At 39.0% G+C, this 17126-nt stretch overlaps 1 protein-coding gene across 1 annotated transcript in view; it reads left to right on the top strand.

The window, feature by feature from the left end:
* The window catches only part of col22a1 (collagen, type XXII, alpha 1), a 349052-nt gene that overhangs the window by 231735 nt on the left and 100191 nt on the right, over positions 1-17126 (top strand). Inside the window, exons 19-22 of the mRNA XM_028818045.2 lie at positions 10371-10424; positions 11992-12027; positions 13265-13294; positions 14892-14945. Of these exons, the coding sequence (XP_028673878.1) occupies positions 10371-10424; positions 11992-12027; positions 13265-13294; positions 14892-14945 (174 nt within the window). The remainder of the gene's footprint in view (positions 1-10370; positions 10425-11991; positions 12028-13264; positions 13295-14891; positions 14946-17126) is intronic.

The raw sequence follows: 17126 nt of genomic DNA, 5'->3' as shown, positions 1-17126 counted from the left end.
GTCGGCCTCATCTTACAAAGCAGGTTATTAACAAACGCAGAAGTGACTGGTGAGAACTTAGAGAAGGAGCTGGATGGAGTGGGAAAACAGGGAGAGATATAAACAGATGATGTATTTATGTTAGTTGAATTATTTAGATCTTTAATTTTGTTACGGAAAAAGTGGAGGAATTCCTCACAGACTTCAGTAGAAGAGGTAGTTGGGCCAGATGCGGGTTTGAGTAGTTTATTTACTACAGAGAACAAAACCCTTGGGTTATCATGGCCACTTTCTATTTTTCTGCCGTAATGGGTGTTCTTGGCAGAAGTTAGTGCTTCTCTGTAAGCTCTTTGGTGGTCAGAGAAAGCCTGGATGTGCACGGTGAGGCCAGTCTTATGTGACATTCTCTCAAGGTGTCGGCCAGCTGCTTTCATAGATTGCAATTCTGAGTTATACCAAGGAGCTGAACGTTTAAACGAAACCTCCTTATGTTTTAAAGGAGCTGTTTTATCTAATGCTGAATGAAGGGCTGAGTTATAGTGGTCAACAAGATTATCTAGTGTTGGTGGAATAGGTGAAGACAGTAAAAGATCAGAAATGGATCCAGAAAGGATAGAGGGACAGATATTTTTAAGGTTTCTGTAAGAGATTTGTCGTTTACAGGTAAGAGGAGGGAAAGGCAGTGAAACAGCGAAAAATACTTCTTTATGGTCAGAGAGTCCCAAATCAGTGCTGTAAATGTTGGCAACAGATAGTCCAGAAGTGCAGATCATGTCCAGTATATGACCACCAGAGTGGGTGGGCAAATCAACATGTTGTGTCAAGTCAAAGCAGTCCAGTAAGGATAGGAATTCATTTTTCAGTTTAGATGTAGTAATGTCAATATGGATGTTGAAATCCCCAAGAAGGATAATTCTCTGAGAGTAAGAGTTTAGGTGGGTCAAAAGTTCGATCAGATCGGATAAGAAGGATGCATTGTATTTTGGGGGACGATAAAGAGCAATGAGTGAGAGATGACCTGATTTCGTTATTAGTTTAAGAGCCAGGCATGCAAAAGACAATGGACAGTCAATTGGGATTTGTTTAATGTTTAAGTCTGCTCTGACAATTACTGCAAGCCCACCACCTTGTCTTAAGCTGCAAGGCTCTGTGTGGAAAGTGAAACCAATTGGAGTCGCCTCTGTGAGAGACGCAAATTCGTTTGGTTTTTGCCAAGTATCTGTTAGACACAGTATATCAAGTTTGGTGTCAGTGATGAGTTCTGACAGCACCAATGCTTTGCCATTAAGAGACATCAAGTTAAACAGTGCAATATTAGTAAGTGAGGCTTCTTTTTGCACAGAGCTGCGATCAGGGTTTATTTCCACATAATGCAAATTTGGCACACTGACACTTCTATTTCCAGTGTCATGAGAAGGATGGCGTATTCCTGAGCAAATGCTGCCGGTGGTCTTTTCATTTGCAGCCCGGCAGTGGTGGCGACCTGACCCTCGATGTCCTTTAGGATGTTCCAGTCAGACCATTTGCTCCGGACAAACTGTTTAATAAGAAGGAGTTTGTCATGAGAGTATTTTAGCATGATACTGGACAATACTTATCTGAATAGCAGTGGAGAAGCAGCACAGCACAGCGGAACCAGTAGGACAGGTGGGTGTGGTAGCGTAGGTGAGCGGCGATAGCAAAGCAGCAGAAAGCATAGCAGGAGGAGGTAGCAGGATTTGGAGGTTCCAATACACAGCCACAAACAATAACGCTTGGTAATTTCAGGCGTGATCGCCCTGGAGCCAAAAGCCAGATTAGTATGAACATCAGATCGGTTCCCAGTCGTAGAGTACTGTAAGATGAAACGGGAGCAGATCAGCATAGCGAATTTAATATAATCACGGAGACAGATCATCCTGAGGTCCTAGATTACAAAGAAATGTTCGTAGGTTCTCGTCCCGTGTTCCACAGGATCAAAGTAGAGTCCATGAAATCTGTAAATATTATGCCAAATCTATACAATTTGAGTCAGCTGTATCCACGAACTATACGTACAATAAAAGAAATAAAACAAGCGTAAGAAAGTGTAAAATTAAGGCGAATTTTGCGAAAAGTGTTGTTAACAGGGAGGAGCGGCAACAACAAGCGTGCGCCAGCGTCCCCTCACCTGTACTTTAAGAAGTGAAGGTAATAATAATAAATAATTCTTTGCATTTATGTAGCGCTTTTCTCACTACTCAAAGTGCTCAGCAATTGCAGGTTAAGGGCCTTGCTCAAGGGCCCAACAGAGCAGAGTCTCTTTTGGCATTTAATGGATTCAAACCGGCAACCTTCCGATTGCCAGTGCAGATCCCTAGCCTCAGAGCCACCACATTGCAGCAAGAAACAGAATAACTGAGAAAGTGTGAAGGTTTTTGAGATTTAGGTGCATTTCACTTGTCTATTGCATTTTCTCTACAAAATAACATTTGATTCAAAACTAGCAACACTTTATTTAGAGAGGATCTGTAAAGTCGTAACATAACATTAACATTCTCAAACTTACTTAATCCAGTTCAGGGTCATGGGGCAACAGACCCTATCCCAGCAGTACTGAGAGTAAGCAGGGCCCACTCACATTCATAGCCACACTCACACTCTTTATACCAGGGTCACTTTAGAGTTATCAGTTGGTATTGAAGGTATTTTCTCAGCTTCTTCCTCTGGTTACTGACCTCTGATAACATACTCTGGTTAGACTGAGATGATGGTGTCATTAAGTCATTTTAATTATTGGTTGCTACAATGTCACATGTCTTTAGGGACATGTCCTACTTGAGTTTATGTGATTTGCACTATAAGATCAAATGTTTGTGGACACCTGACCATCGAACCTACAGTATGTGAGCTTGTTGGACATCACATTCCAAAACCGTGGGCCTTAATATGGAGTTGGCCTCCTCTTTGAATCTATAACAACCTCCACTCTTCTGAAAAGGCTCTCCACAAGGTGTTGTCTTAATTTGTCTCTGGGAATTTGTGCCATTCAGCCAAAAGAGTATTTGTGATGTCAGATACTGATGTTGGATGAGAAGACCTGGCTTGCAATTGGCATTCCAAGTCATCCTAAGGGTGTTTAGTAGGGTAGAGGTCAGGGCTCCTTGCAGGCCACTCGAGCTCCACCGTGTCTTTATTGACCTGTCTTTGTGCACAGGGGCACAGTCAGGCTGGATGAGATTCTCCAAACAGTTGCCACAAGGTTGGATGTGCACAATTGTCTAAAATGTCTTTGTATGCTGTAGCATTAATAGTACTCTTCACAGGAACCACAGGCCTAGCCCAAGCCCTGAAAAACAGCCCTAGACCAAACTTTACTGTAGGTACCGTGCAATCCTCAAGGTAGCATGCTCATTGCATCTGCCAAGCCTGGATTTGTCTATCAGACTGCCAGGTACTGAAATGTGATTCATCGCTCCAGAGAACACATTTTGACTGCTCCAGACTCCAATGTTGGCATTGCTTTGCACCACTTCCAGCCGACATTTGCCATTGTGTATGGTGATCTTAGGCTTGTGCGCAGCTGCTTAGCTATAAAAACCCATTTCATGAAGTTCCAGGCACACAATTCTAGTGTTGATGTTGCATCCAGAGGCAATTTGGAACTTTGTTGTGAGTGATGCAACAAAGGAGAGGTGATTGTTATGCATTATGCATTTTCAGTTCTTGGTGGCCCTGTTCTTTAAGTCTGCATGGTCTACCACTTCATGGCTGATCTGATGTTGGTCCTCGACACTTCCATTTCACAATAATCACATCGACAGTTCATCGGGGCAGATCAAGCAGAGCGGAAATTTCATGATTTGTGACAAAGATGGCATCCTATGACATTTAAAGTCACCAATCTCTTCAGTATGACCCATTCTATTGGCAGTGTTGGTCAATGGAGAATGCATAGCTATGTGCTTGAAATACTTAAACTCAATAATTTAGAAGGCGTCCACATACTCTTGGCCATATAATGTAGTTGCAGTCATTTTATTTAAGAGTGAACTACACACTCAGTCAGACGTTTATTTCGATTAGGGCAAGATTTTTTTATTTTGTAAGGGGTATACCGTTTCTGTAGGAATTTATTTTCAAGTCAGTTTCTGACTTATTGGTTTTGACTCAGCTTTGAATTCCACTTTGAACCTATCTTCTCCATTGTTTTGGCAGCTGAATTCTAAACACATTTGTATTGTAACCTCTACTCAGTCCTAACAATCTATCTTGTTTTGCTCATTTTTCTCCACCTCACCTCCACCTCCGTCCTAAATAAAAGTAACCTTTTAGATGTAACCTTTTTGTTAAACTGAAATGGTAATGACAAATATGCCTACTTTCCATTGATTTTTTCTAGCAAAAACTGTTTTCATTTCATTTGGCATCCTAACAAAGATGTGCCTCCACTATTTCTTCATAAGGCTCTCAGTTTTAGACCTATACACATATCCATCTCTCCCTGTGCTTCATGAACTGATTCCAGTTTTTAAAAGTTAAGACACATTTAAATAGTAAAGACTACATATATAATAAAATATATCCCTGACATCTAACAAACAATACAAATGTAAATTATGGTATTTGAAAACTAAATAATGTATTTTCAATTCAAATAAAATAAGAAAAATTTAAGAAAAGAAAAAGATAGAAAAAAAAATAAAGCAAATGGTCTCTTTATGGCTATTAAAGGAGACCCTGGGTTAAATAAACAAAAACGTGTTATCCGATTCTTTACAACATAGACTTTATGAATTTATGAACATCATCTCTGAGTAGCAAAAAAATCAACTACAGGCTACTTTGCTAAATGTAAATCTGTAATCTGAATCTCAGACTCTTCTCCTTAACCATTTTAAGCATTAATGATGAATGGGATACACAAATATTGAATGATACCATTGTGTCGAATAATAGATTGGTGCTGTTCCATCAAAAAACATGGTGTCATGTGTTCCAGTCTCTTTTTTCTCTTTATTCCTCATTCTTTTCTTTTATTTACAGACTTGTTCATTGTTAAGAACAGGCAGTATATTTCTTTTCTCTGTTTGCATTTTCATTCTCTTGAATCCTTATCTTGCTATTTCTCTCCAACATCTGTACTTCATTATGTAACTCAGCATATGCACCTCACCCCTTTATTTCAGTTTGACTCAGGGACTTCACTCCTCCCTCTACTTCTGCTGCCTAGGTGAACATATTTCATAATGTAAAACACTGTTCCTGAAATCCTAACAGTCAACAATCCTTAGCAAAGTTTGCTCATAGGCTTTATCCTACTCCCCGTAAGCATTATCTGAAGGGTGTTGAACCTGATGCTCTTTGCCATTTGTGTACATTGGGTGTGCCAGGCACTTTTCTACACGTTCTGGCTGTGCCCTCCTGTATATGTCTCTTTGGACTTTTTCTTGTCACCTTTCCCATCTGTTAATAATTCCACTATTGCCTGAAAATGTAATTCTTTTAGATCTGTCCTCCCTGCATCTCATCTCTCACCAGCAGAACCATATCAGTTCAGGTATTCTTGCTGCTGCTAAAATGTTACTTACATAGATAGATAGATAGATAGATAGATAGATAGATAGATAGATAGATAGATAGATAGATAGATAGATAGATAGATAGATAGATAGATAGATAGATAGATAGATAGATAGATAGTGTAACAAGGCGCTATATATGCGCCCGACCTGACACAGATTCACACTGGAGGCACACATATAAAATAAATAGACTTTTCATTTTCTTCACCTGTGGGGCATGTCTTCCCCTTAATCCCCACAGGCACAACACAGTCCCAAAAGTCCCTAGTACACTACGCACTTCTTCTCCTGCACCACCACTCCTCCCAGGCAATCTCGTCCTCCTCCACCCGACTCTGGCCGCTGAGTGGTGGTTGCTGGCTCCTTTTATGGCCCACCCAGAAGTGCTCCAAGTGCTTGATCACCTGTTTCCGGTTGCACTTCCGGGTGGGGAAGCCTGTCCAGCCAGGCTCAGGGACCCATGCAGCGCCCCCTGGCAGCCACCCCAGATCCCAACAGGGCTGTGGAGAACTCCATCTTCCATGGAGCCCTGCAGGAAGCTGAGGCACCATCGTCAGCCAGGGAAGCTGCCACCAAGCATCCCAGGGGAGGTATTGAGCAGCCCATGGTTGCTCCCCCAGAACATATGTCGATGGGATGTCCCGGCTGGGCATGGGACCCGGCCGTCCGCCACAATATAACTTTATTAGTCCAATTGGGAAATATGTCTTTTTTACAGAAACTCTTTAAATAAACACATAATAAATAGGTAGATAAGTAAAAAGAAAAACAAGTTGGAAATCCCCTGGCGCTGTTACTAATAACAATTGGGTATGTAAAAATTAAAGTTTATCACATATGGAGTTAGTTATCTGCATCTTGTATTAACAAAGCATCCATGAAAACTATCGAGAGCTGGTCTACTACTGTTCAGTCGTTCACATCCTGGATGGCTGCTGCTCTGTTATGCTACTGCTGGTTCAGAGCTTCCCGACTCAGGATGGGGGTGGTGTGGGGTTGTTGTCAGGATATGAATTTTACTAAAAATGTTATGTACATTTTTTTTTACTGTGTTGAAAGTTATTCAATGAATAATGTATCACAAAAAATAAATAACAGCAACAAAATTACACCAGACCAGCATGCACATATAGAACCATACCAAGTTCAGAGATGGAATAAAGCTGACCAATAAGAACTCTAGGATTTATAAATGAGTGTCTCCATAGTCTTGTGGGGCCAGATGTGATTCTCAAACGAAATTAAAAAGTGTGTAGTGAATAGTGGTGAAATCTTGTGTGGCAAAGGCTACACCCACATGGCTTCTTCCTAAAACACTCACTCCAATTTCTCCAGTCTGTGCATTTTAAACTGCCACTAGGGTTTCAGGGAGAGAGCAAAAGATACTGAATAAAAGACATGACACTAAGAGAAAATAAGAAGGCAAAATTGCTGTTATCCATTCAGGTGCTCAGTAGCACAAGGTAACTGAGGCTTAATTATTAATTTGTACTTTGTAAAGAGCACTACGATAGAAGAGACAGACAGACACACACACACACACACACACCCATACACACACACACACACACACACACACACACACACACACACACACATAGACTACAGCAGCTACTGGGCTCCATACGTTTGACAAGAATGTCTGTCTGCTGTGATATCGTTCACAGCAGACAGACATTTTAACTATTGCATCACTGTATGATATAACAACAGCAAAGAGAGATTATATAAGCATTGTGGTCTATGGATAAATGTGTTAAATGCTGTGGCTATTTTGTCATGGCATGTTTCCATCTCCAATTAGACAGTAATGTTAAAGTTCTTCAGTTATTCATTTAGTTGTGCAGTCAGAAGGTGGATGTTAGGCAGGTGTCAGTAGGCAGATTTGTTGAGTAAGGTGTTTTGATTACTGAAATCTGTATGTCCTGTGGCCCTTCGTCATCAGCTCTCTTAATAGAAGCCATTTTGATGTAGACTGACACATAATTTACTTCATATGAATATTTTGCAGTTTAAATTTTTATGAATATAGCTGGTATTTCTTTAAAGCTTACATCGACTCTTAAATTATTCTCATAATGCTGAACAACAGAGAGTACACACAGCACCTACGACAACATATCATTCATGTTAACTATTTGTCTATTGAGTGCCAATGTATGTTCTCATACTACAGAAAGGTTCTTCCCTTGCATCAGGTTAGGTTAATTTTTAAAAATGTGCACTGTGCTCTCTCCACACGTGACACACATTAATATGTCTAATAGGATATCTATAGGCATGTTTTCGACTATGGACAGTTCATCATAAACAGAAATTTGCTCTCTGTTGGACCAGGTTAACGTGATCACCTCTTATCTTTGCATTTTGAAGTCACTGCTCCTTCTTGAGCTGTTGGATTGGTTTAGAAATATAACAATCAGTGCGCTGACTGTTCCTACCCACTTTTAAGCAAAATTCACTCATGGTTGTCTCCAGACATGTATATTATTATGAGCGAGACTAGTGGGTTCATATTCTTTGATAGGTCCATCAAGCTCAAAGCATTACACAGGACTGTTGTATAATTTTTAACACTAGATCCTTTCCACTGGACAAAAAGTATTGTGTCTTCAGAGTACCATACTGTATTTACGTAGTTAATGAGCTGGTTTAACCATAGGGTTACCAGTTCAGTTCCCACCTTAAAGTCAGTGTGTAATTCTGAACAAAATACATAACCTGCCTTCCAGTATACAGGGTTGCAACAAACTACACTTTAGTCCTCCATGACCAGAGGTTGGAGGTTTAACTCTTGAAGACAGAGAGCTATACTTTAGCCTGCCACAGTCACTAAATAATAAGTGAGGATCTTTATGGACACCCATGCAACACTTCCTCTGCGTCTCCACTATGTGCACCCCTAACTGTACCTGTTTCCTGACCTTGTATTTCATCTTGTATAAAGGTGTCAGAAAGAGCAGATATTCAAAAAATTATTTTTATACTTGTAGAAAAAAAAAAACAAATCCCTCAGAAATGCTGTTATTAATACAACTGAGAAATTAGCCATGCTTCTAAAGCATATAAATAATGGCTGACCCCTCATACCTCATTAAGAAGCACAGACACTTCATAGAGTGTGTGACATTCAGCACTATACGATGAGTAATGACCGCAGTTTAAGAAGTGTGTGCTTAAATGTTAATACAAAGACAAAGCAGTGTAGCAGCTAAGGTGGTAGACTATAAAGAATAAAGATCTCAGCATACAGCAGCAACCAAAAATGTTGAGATCTTTGGAATAATATTGAAGCATATTGCTCTGTTTTCTAAATAAATGGTGTTGTATTTTCTGAAAGAAATTAATTAAAAATAACAATGCAGAATCCATTCTGTCTGCATCTATTCATAACATATACTTCACATATAAAATGCTTTGGGGTAATGCTTACTATAAAACATTAATGTAAATGATATACAGTGGAACCTCGGTTAGTGAGTAACTTGGTTTACGAGTGTTTTGCAAGACGAGCAAACATTTTTAATAAATTTTGACTTGATAAACGAGCGAGGTCTTGCAGTACGAGTAGTATGTATATGCTTTGTCTGCTGAGCGTCATGTGATCACAACTGAGCTGATGGTTCTTCTCTCTCTCTCGCTGCGGGATTGTGGGCAATCGCCTCCTATTCTCCGTCTGAGTCGGCGTGCCTCACTCATATAGTCAACATCCGTATGAGTGTATACTGTTTACTACAGCATTAGCATTGTGATTGTGTGTGCGTGCGGGTGTGTGTGTATGTGTGTTTGCTCTCGTATGTGTGTGTGCACGCGCACGCTCGTGTGTGTGTGTGTGTGTTTGCTTGCTTGCTCGCGTATGTGTATGTGCACGTGCACGCTCGTGTGTGCGTGTGTGTGTGTGTGTGTGTGTGCTCGCACGCACGTGTGTGTGCTGGGACGTGCAAGTCCCCGTCTTGCACCCTAAAACACGAAGCTGAGTCTCAGTACTTTAGCAACACCAGCTTTATTCAGCTTGACACAGCAACAGCGCGGTTATTTATGCACAGACACAGCAGTCAGGCAGGGCCCTGCACATTTATAATGTTCCTTGTTCCTTGTATCACCCATCGATGGCAGGCGCTTATAGCATGTCCGTGATCTTTTCGGGTTCGCTTTTACGGCAAACTGCTACAGTGCTGGGAGACTGCAATTGCTTTGGGACGCTCTTCCACGTGTCATCCCGTTGGGTGCAATCCCACAAGAGTTTAGAAACTCACTCACACCAGCCATGATTCTTTTCAAAGGTAAAGTGGAGGTTAATTTGTTTTATGTATTTTTACTTTATATTTTGTATTAATCATTTTAATATGAATAGTTTTGCGTTATAGAAGAAATCATCTGAGTTTCCATTATTTCTTATGGGGAAATTCACTTTGATATACGAGTGCTTTGGACTACGAGCATGTTTCCGGAACGAATTATGCTCGCTAACCAAGGTTCCACTGTATATATATATATATATATATATATATATATATATATATATATATATATATATATATATATATATATATATATATATATAAATCCTACCTTCCGATTCCTTCTTCATTAATTAAATTGTAATTATGTCAACATATTGGGTTTATACCTTCTTTATTAGAGCTTTTTAATGTGTTTGATTTCTCATTTTAAAATTTGAAGTGAAAGCCTTTGTATTTACCACAACTGGAATAAGTCACTTTACGCTCTGCTCACAAGTGGGGCAGGGAGTTCCATTTGTACAAGAAATACTTTATAATTTATTCCCTGGATTTATAGTAGAACTGCAGAACAGGTTTTCTTTAATCTTATTCTGTTTCATTTCAGGGCCTAAAAGGAAGTATGGGCTTCCCAGGTGTAATTGGACCTAAAGGAGAAAAGGTATGGATTGAAAGATTTGGAATTTTTTGTTACTTTTCATTAGCAAGTCATTTTGTGTTTTATAATACTGTGCTTTTGTTTTTCGTAGACAAAGGAATATTAAAACATATTATTATGCTATCTTTTAAATAATTTGGTTTTGTGGTTCTAGTAAATACACACAGATGAATATGAAGTGAATATGCAGCATTAACTTAATTCTGTATACCTGACTTGACAGAGAGGGGCTTCCACTTGTTATTGCCCTTCATTTTTTTTATTTTTTCAGCTTTTACCTTTCATTCTCGGACATCCTTCCACCTAACAATGAACTGATGCCTGATTCTAAAATCACCAGTTCTGTGTCTGGAATTCAGGGTCTCTAACAAAAACAAACAGATGATAAATGAATTAGATCAGCGGTTCTCAAACTGTGGGGCGCGTAACAAAAAAGGGGGCGCGAATGTTGCCATATGTGGCGTAATTTCGCTATTGTTGGAACATTTTAAACTTGTAGCGGTGTATTGGCAGCAAAAAATATAGGAATAAATTTTATTAGGGTTTCAAAAAAACGTTAGGGGGGCGCGATTAAAACTGTTATGAAAACACGGGTCGCAAATACTTAAAGGTTGAGAAACGCTGAATTAGATACTGATGCCAACTGGCTAACACAGCTACTACAGTATCCAGAATCAGCCATCCTATAACAACATGCACATGGATGTTATATTATTTTATTTTAGTGTTAGGTAGCCCAGTAGTGAACATGAGAACTCCCTGGACTGGACAATAGCAGTGGTGACACACAATGTGCAGAACCTCCCTGCTGCCACCCAGTGGCCTCAGCCAATACTATTAGACTCCCACAGCCTCTTGCACAAATTTATGACCCTGCAGTATAAGGACAGCTATCAATAAAGAACAATTAAAAAAACAGAAAAGAAGACATTAATAAGGCATCTGTGATCCTTGGTAAAGTCAGGTGAGCCACCTAACCTCAGCTTAGGCAACCTGTAATAAGCTAAATTCTAACAACTAGATGGTCTGCTGCTATTTCCTATTATAGCCGTTTCTCCCTTCTATTTAAAGATACCATCCACAGACCAGAAGTGTCTAAATGCCTGAGGACTCATCTACCAAAACTCTGCAAATAGAAATAAATGCTCAAGGAATTATTTAAATAAGTTGCACAAAACATTTATAATGCATACACCTTTTTTCTTTTATTGCTTCTCTAGGGCTGAATGCTTCCTGTTGAATCTCATGCCAAAAATAAGAGTCTTTCATATAACAGCTTTGTTATCCTTTTAAGAAAAAGTGCCTTACATCCAGTTGTCTGCAAGCTATAAATTAAAGTATAAACCTCTTTTCATAAGCTTCAGAATTTTATGTTCGCTCCTTTGTTAACCTTTCAACAAAGATTCTCTTTAGTACTGTATTTGGTTGTATGCTTAAATGAGATTACAGCAACAGCTGTCTGCAAGTATCATCATTTGGACTTACTGTATTAAAGAAATATGAAATGTGAAAAAAAAATGATGTTTCCTACTTCCAACCAGATGGTTAGTCTTTTTATTTTTCTTGGTAGGGTGAAATGGGACCGGCTGGAATACCAGGAGACGCGGTATGTGCTCAGCTATTTTAAAGTATTCATCAAAACATTCAAATAGAAAAAGGCATCAATGTTTTCATTTAATTTTTTTTCAGACACTATCTGCATTTTATGTTGTATTTCGTATATATGTTTTTAAAAATGTCCACTTCAAAATGTTAAATATGTAGACACATATCTTCTTATACAATACACTACGGTGGCTATCCATTTGTCTGTTCAGGACTTTAAATCACCGGTAGCTCGCAAACCGTTTGAACTATTGACCTGAAATTTGGTACACATATACTACGTGACGTCTAATATCCGCTTTCGGGGTGATGATTGTCCTCCAAGGTAATTCCTCTTTTTATTTTTATTTTATTGTATAAGCAACTCTTGGCAGCGGCCAGCAGGGCAGCCATGTGGCTGCATGCGTGCGGGCACCGTTCTCATCCCTACCACCTTCGCCGTCACTTCCCCTACCTCTTCATATCTTAAATCATTCTTGAGGCAGATTGAAGACTTCAGTGCCAGCTTAAGTGAAAAATTAAGTAAAACATACTAAGTAATTGCAAGACAAACACTGACTTAATCAAATTTAACGAAAAGATGCCGACGGAAGAAGAAAAGAAGTGGGCCACTAGGGTGGAGAAAAGAAGAGATGCTGAGGAAGCAGCAAGCGCATCAACCTCTGAGCAAATGAATGCGAAACGTACAGAGAAAGAGGGTGCAAACTAGGAATGCTCAAGTCAAGTGTATTCACTGCACGTTATTATGCAGTGCACCGTTACTAGTTACTGTATATTATATTATCCATCCATCCATCCATTGTCCAACCCGCTATTTCATAACACAGGGTCACGGGGGTCTGCTGGAGCCAATCTGAGCCAACACAGGGCGCAAGGCAGGAAACAAACCCCGGGCAGGGCGCCAGCCCACCACAGGACACACACACTAGGGACAATTTAGAATCGCCATTGCACCTAATCTGCATGTCCAGAGCACCCGGAGGAAACCCATGCAGACATGGGGAGAACATGCAAACTCCACGCAGGGAGGACCCGGGATGTGAACCCAGGTCTCCTTACTGCGAGGCAGCAGCGCTACCACTGTGCCACTGCGCCACCCTATATTATATTATATTATATTATATTATATTATATTATATTATATTATATTATATTATATTATATTATATTATATTAAATGACACTGAAATAGATTAAGCACATGATGCATTTATTATTTTATCTCTTTGGTTTCATAGGTTCATAGTTCGGGTTTGAAAGGGGAAGCTGTAAGTATGACCTGTACTTGTTTCTATAGATTTTATCTTGATTTTGCTTTTTGAAAACTGAAATGTGAGACTGAAAACAACATGTAAGCCACTCAAGATCGCATAAAAACAATATCAATGGAAACATACTACACTAATCATAACCTGGGCTCTCCCATATTACACTTCCCATGAATTTTATCAATCAGAATCAGAGCTAGACAGCCATTGTTTTCTTAGCATGATAATTAGTCGTAGGAAGTTTTCAAAATGCAAAAACTCATTCCTGTAACTGGAGCCCATAAGCTGACTCGTCTGTAGTTTATTGATTCTCTCTCTGGTAACACCTTTGTTGTTCAGTAGTTTTGGGGCTATGTTTGTAGTCTACTCCTCTGAGCAGCTGGCTGTAGAAACCCAGGTGGCCATTCCTAGGAGGAGATCACTAAGGCGATGTCCAATGAATAGACCATGTGAAATGATATCTCCCAAGTGACACCCCAGTATAGAAGAGAAGGCCACTGAAATCTGGCAAGACAAGCGTGGATAAAAAACAGTCCCAAGAGTATATTTTTGGTAACAGTTGCTGCATAACAATAATTTGTGTTTGAGGTATATGACATTTCAGCAGTACAATAGAGGTCTTTCCAATAAGAAAAGTTAATGCTAGCCAATTTTTTATCAAATTAATCTAAATTGTCAATAATCAAATTAGTATTGCCTGCAATATATTGTATTGTGGACTAAACAGATCCGTATATATATGGCTGGAGTTGCTCCAGGGTTGGACATGAATTTGTTACACCGATATATACATTTTACCAATGTTACTCAACAAGCAAGGCTTGATTATCAAGGTATCATCTCTAGAGGTTTATTCCTTCATTCATAATAATCAACAACGTATGATTTACAGGAGAGAGCTTTTTCTAATGGCCCCAATCTATTCTCTTATGATTTCAGCTATCTTCCAATAGAAAGTTTGCAAAACATGGTGATTCAGTCAGGGTCAGTCTCAGACGATAAGCCTCCAGTGGTACATTTTTTTGTGTTTTTCTGTAAAAGACTACAGATTGTAGTCAAGTGGCATGAGAGAACCAGCTTCTTTTGTTTCCCTGGCAGAATCCCTCAGACCAGTTCTTAATAACAGAATCACTTTTTTAGTCCAGTTTTCAAACTGAAGAAACATGGATAGTTGGGTGAAGAAGTTGTCGCACTATAAAAAAACAATTTGACATAAAAACAGTTTTTATATTTTGGTTGGCTTTTCTCTTAGCTGTGACTGATGAATACACTTGTTTATTCTACACCAATCTGATCTAAGCTATTGTGAATGGCAGACAGGAATCAAGTGACACTACATGCCCATCCTTACACAATATATCATAGTAAGATGTGACTACATACAATTTTATGTAAGCCATCTGTTTAATATGACTGTCTTTATCTATTATTATGATTAAGTGAACATTAAATCACCTTTTAGAAGCGATTCATGTACAGGGTTTTAAACAACTATATCCTAACAAATGGACTGTATCATAAAAGCAAAAGGAATTAAAAGAAATACTCATTGTATTCAATTTTACATTTTAACCAAAGAAATTCTCTTTTTGCCTAGGGACCACCTGGCCCTAGAGGGCCTCCAGGGCATCCAGGACCCATTGGACCACCGGTAAGTTAATTTTCTAACACATTTACAGAGCATTTTTAAGCCACAGTTGAAATAACTTCTAAAAGGGGGAGTGAAACTCAAGTTGATCAAGGCTATAGTAGTACAACATTCAGTAAAAGGTATAAATAACCTCAATAAAATATATATGAACTGAAATGCTTGTAGGACAGACGTACAGCTCTGTGATACCATCTTTTGCTGCTTTCCTCAAACCTCACACAGAAATACAAAGTATCAAAATGGCTTGTTTGCCAGAGTTACTGCAAATACAGTAATATGGTTTATAATCATAACTTGCTACTGCAGTCACCCTCCAGAGTGACGGCCCGCCATAAGGGTCACCACTGTCACAGGTTTTAATCAGAACCCATAGACAGCAGTCGTCAGCCAGGACAGGTGTTTTTCATGATGTACAATTTATTACAGAGATGCTCATAGGCTCATTTTTTTAACTAGAGTTGTTGTCTACTACTCTGTCACTTTATAGGTGTTCATTCAATCAACCAATAATGGCAATCCCCATCTCTAACTTGAATTTGAACTATATTACCAGGCAACATTGTTGCTTGGAATTCTGTTGGTGTTACATCCATGCACTAACAAGTTGCAAATAATTAAACACAATATACAAAAGACAACCCCATTATAACATGGTATACGGTAAGCAAAGATTTATAGAACAATATAGGTAAATCCTATATAACATATTTACCAAATAAACATAATATATATTGAATGAAGGAGGATAGAAAGGCAGAAGTTCTTACCTCTGCACCATCCAAGAGTACATATCAACTTTCTGTTGATTGACATTTGAGCTTGGGTTTTTAACTCATTGACAGCAACATGTAAATTGAATGACTTTATTTTTACTTTGGGTATATTCTTGAATGAAAGTGCACGTGTTTATTTGATATTTGGACCAAAGTCTTCACACATTGTACACTTCACACCATTATTAGTATAACATGGAAAAAGTTTCTGCTTTAAGTATGTGTTCAGCATTTCTTGCCTCACATTTCTTTTTATCCTACACTTACACAGATCATTGTAGACACGGAACACACATGAAATGTATGTATTCCAAATAACGATATACTGTATTATTTACCCTATACAACTCCAGGCACCTCACACGCAGATAAGGACCCTTGGCTTGCGCTGGGAGAGTTGAGCTCTGTCAAGGTGGGGATGGGACAGCAGGCTGCTTGCTGCTTGTGCTGATTGGCACATTTACAATACAAAAGATGCTGATGGTAGAGGTGCAAAGGAATTTAAGGTGACCAGGGATTAGGAGTTTTTCATAGGCTTCAGAGATTCTAGTGTTAATGAAGACCTGATCAGGAGCACTCTGGAAGTCAGATTGGTCTGAAGGATCAACTTTTATCAGGATAATGACCCTAATCTCAAAGCAAAGACAACACAGTAGTGGCTTAGGAACAACTCTGGGAACGTCCTTGACTTGCCCAGCCAGAGTCCAAACTTGAACCGAGTCAAACTCGTCTGGAGAGACCTAAAAACAGCTGTCCACTGACTGCTGCCATCCAGCCTAAGAGAACTTGAGATGATCTAATGAGAATAATAGCAGAAAGGCCAGGTGTGTGAAGCTTCCCTGTCTTTCCCAAGAAGATTCCAGGCTGTAATCACAGCCAAAGGTGCTTCTAACAAGTATTGACTAAAGGTTCTGAATGCTTGTGTCAGTGCGATATTTAATTTTTAAAATTTTTTTAATAAATTCCCAAAACTTTCTAAAATCCTGTTTTCACTTTGTCATTTTGGTATATTGAATATTGCTTCATGCTGAGAAAAAATAAAATAATTTTAGCATAAGAGTGCAACAATGTAGAAAGAGTGAAGTGGTCTGAATACTTTCGGAATTCACTATATAGGATTTCAAACTGCAGTCTATTCTTTGATTCACTGTAATCAAAATTCAGTAGTCTTTCATGTCTACATTTAGAGAAAAGCCAAGCAAAATGACACCTTTTATTGGCTAACTAGAAAGATTACAATATGCAAGCTTTCGAGGCAACTCAGGCCCCTTCTTCAGGCAAGATGTAATACAGAAACTGAAGTTTCCTATGTTTATATACACACTCTAGGACAAGAAACAACATTGGTAAATATTTAAATGAGAAATTTTGTATGTAAAAAATTAATAGATTCATTCAGGCTAGGGTT

Source organism: Erpetoichthys calabaricus, chromosome 13 (genome assembly GCF_900747795.2).
Source record: "Erpetoichthys calabaricus chromosome 13, fErpCal1.3, whole genome shotgun sequence".
Classification (NCBI taxonomy): domain Eukaryota; kingdom Metazoa; phylum Chordata; class Cladistia; order Polypteriformes; family Polypteridae; genus Erpetoichthys; species Erpetoichthys calabaricus.
The sequence above is the reverse complement of the archived record's forward strand: the minus strand, read 5'-3'. Positions and strand labels throughout refer to the sequence as shown.